This window comes from Coffea eugenioides, unplaced genomic scaffold (assembly GCF_003713205.1).
Source record: "Coffea eugenioides isolate CCC68of unplaced genomic scaffold, Ceug_1.0 ScVebR1_1757;HRSCAF=2668, whole genome shotgun sequence".
Classification (NCBI taxonomy): domain Eukaryota; kingdom Viridiplantae; phylum Streptophyta; class Magnoliopsida; order Gentianales; family Rubiaceae; genus Coffea; species Coffea eugenioides.
The window spans coordinates 136-2,742 of record NW_020862182.1 but is presented as its reverse complement, the minus strand read 5'-3'; the positions used below and the strand labels follow the sequence as shown (position 1 = coordinate 2,742).

Here is a 2,607-nt window from a genome sequence, read left to right as displayed (position 1 = left end):
CTTGTACCAACTGCCAGAAAGGGGAAAAGTTCTTCTACGGGGCTAATATAGTTCTGCACATCTGGGCCCTAGAACATTTTAAGAAACGAGCGTCCGTTCCGAAAAGTTTGCCAGTAGCTGGGTATAACTGGGTAATCACGTACCATAAGCGAGTCAACGAAGGGGGTCTGCCGAACGATGCGGTTGAATGTGTCAAATACTTAGAGATGTTGCCAGATCAAGACATTAGGTGGGTGTTAGACTGGACGATTTGCCTTAGGCGGATACTCCGCACTAAAGTGTCAGATTTTGTTCTCCTATTGGGTACCCAAGGAATCGCCGCATACACTCCAAAGAGGTTCCTCAGACAGTTAGGACGCACACAAGAAGTGCCGCCTGTGGTTGATATGAGTAAGCTTACCGTCGTTTTCAGTAAAGGAATGTGCCCAAACGAGCTCCCTATGAAAGACCAGATTATCGAGGCATGGGTGACACTGTCGGATGACGAGAGATTTCAATACATCCCGGAACTCAAGCAAAAGGGTTTGACCACTACACAATACGAAGACTGGGTAAGAAGATCCGCTGCGCAAGAAATTCAAGATGAGCCATCTGAGGAGGTGAAAAGGTTGAAAGCCATTGTCGAGGCAAAGGATAAGGAAATTCTACAATTAAGTAAGTCTGTCGAAGCATATAAAGGGATAGCAGAGCAACACAAGCAATTGTACGAAAATGAACGAGGAAAGCGTCAAGAGCTGAAAAGGAAATGCGGAGAATTATATGATCAAGCTGAACGTGTTAGAATTCCATATGCTAGAGAAACCAGGGACTCTGTATTAGATAGGCTTAGAAGTTTTGGCAATCTTGTACGGAATCGTCTTCATGACATGATGTAAATATTGGCAAGTTTATCAATGAAAGCGATTTTTCTTTTGCACTCATTTGGAATTGTTGTCAAAAACAGGTTTGTGTTACGGGTCCCATTTCGAAGGTGTTGCATCATGCTAGGCCTACCCTTGGCACAAAAAGGGCCCCCCGATAGGACATGCATCCGAATTTTTGGAACATCTACTAACTCTTGTCTTTTTCTTTTTCTTTGTTTTGTTTTTGTTGAAAAAGCTAAGCCAGGGCTAAATCTAAAAGCGAGCCATTTCGTGTTTTCAGGTAAAATTTCAAAAATAGCTTCTCGGAAAAGCCCCATTATTACGCGATCCCGAAGTAAAGCCCAAAGGAATCGTGTAGACATGAGTACTCAGCCAGAATCGTCTGATAAGACCGCTGCAACTACCCAGCCGGAAGCCACAAGTCCCGGAGTTCAGTTGACTGAATTACTCACCAAATTTGAGGAAATGGCATCTGAAATGGCCGCCCAAAAGAATTTGATCGACGAGCTCATTAGTAGCGGAGTGCAGCCCGAGCCTGCGCCCATCAAACAACCGGAATCTGAACCATTTGTCATTCCTCCAATTCAAACCACTTTTGAAGGAGTTTTCAACCCGCAGTATACTTACACTCAAAATCCTCCGTTCTATCCTCCCTATGGGCAAGGATTTCAGCCTCAAGGTGGTCAAGGTGATTCAAACATGCCTCCGGATCCACAAGCTTTTTATCAGACTACTGCAGAGCCTGTGGTGCCGGAGCACACTGTTCAAACCAAGCCAGAAGTGGGAGAGTCGTCTGCCCCGGTTGATATGAAGTTACTCAAGCGGTTGGATCGTTTCGATGAGTTCATCAGGAAAAGCCAAGGTTTAAGCAAACAAGGGGTGTTAGACTACGATGATCTGTGCCTGTTTCCAAATGTACAGCTGCCCGTGGGGTTCAAGACCCCGAAGTTCAATAAATATGATGGTACGGGCAATCCTAAGACACACTTGCGTTTGTTTGCCAACAAGTTGGGCAGACCGGTAGATGATGAAAACTTGCCATTAAGGTTATTTCCAGAGAGTCTAGAAGGAGACGCACTCGATTGGTATTCAAACTTAAAGCCGGAGGAGGTGAAGACTTGGCTTGATCTATCCAACGCCTTCATCAGACAATACGAATATAACTGCGAGCTAGCACCGACCAGAACTACTTTGGAAGGCACAAAGAGACGACCATCTGAAGATCATAAGACATACGCCAAAAGATGGAGAAAGATAGCTGCTAAGGTTGAGCCTCCAATGACCGAAGATGAAATTGTTCGCACTTTTATAAAGGCGCATGATCCTCCACACTTTGAAGAAATCTTCCGTATGACCGGATGTTCATTTGCTGCGATTGTGAATAAACTCGAAGAGTATGATGATTTTGTGAGATCCGGAAAAATTATTAACGTCTCTGCCTTAAAATCGCAAGTAGAAGCTTTGCAAGGGCAAGGGAGCAGTGGAAAGAAGCCGCAGTTTAAAAAGAAAGAGGGGTATGCAACTTTTATCTGGAACCAGAACCCTTCACCCGAACCCCGATACCAACACAATCCAACCTATCAACCACATTACCCTTATTATTCAAACCCGCACCATGTATATACTACCAATATCCACCACCCTCGACCTCGCCCAAGCTATCCTAACCCGCCTTTAGCTCCTTTTCAAGTTTCTCAACCAAATCCGCCCCAAAACAGACCTCGCCCTCCATATAACCCAAAAT

At 44.8% G+C, this 2,607-nt stretch overlaps 1 protein-coding gene across 1 annotated transcript; it reads left to right on the top strand.

The window, feature by feature from the left end:
- Nucleotides 1–1,562: 1,562 nt before the first annotated feature.
- Nucleotides 1,563–2,377, top strand: LOC113755798 (the record flags this gene model as incomplete). Its single annotated transcript, XM_027299700.1, has 1 exon — nucleotides 1,563–2,377. A coding segment is annotated over exon 1 (815 nt), but the record flags the coding sequence as incomplete, so codon positions are not given.
- Between the last annotated feature and the right edge of the window lie 230 nt (nucleotides 2,378–2,607).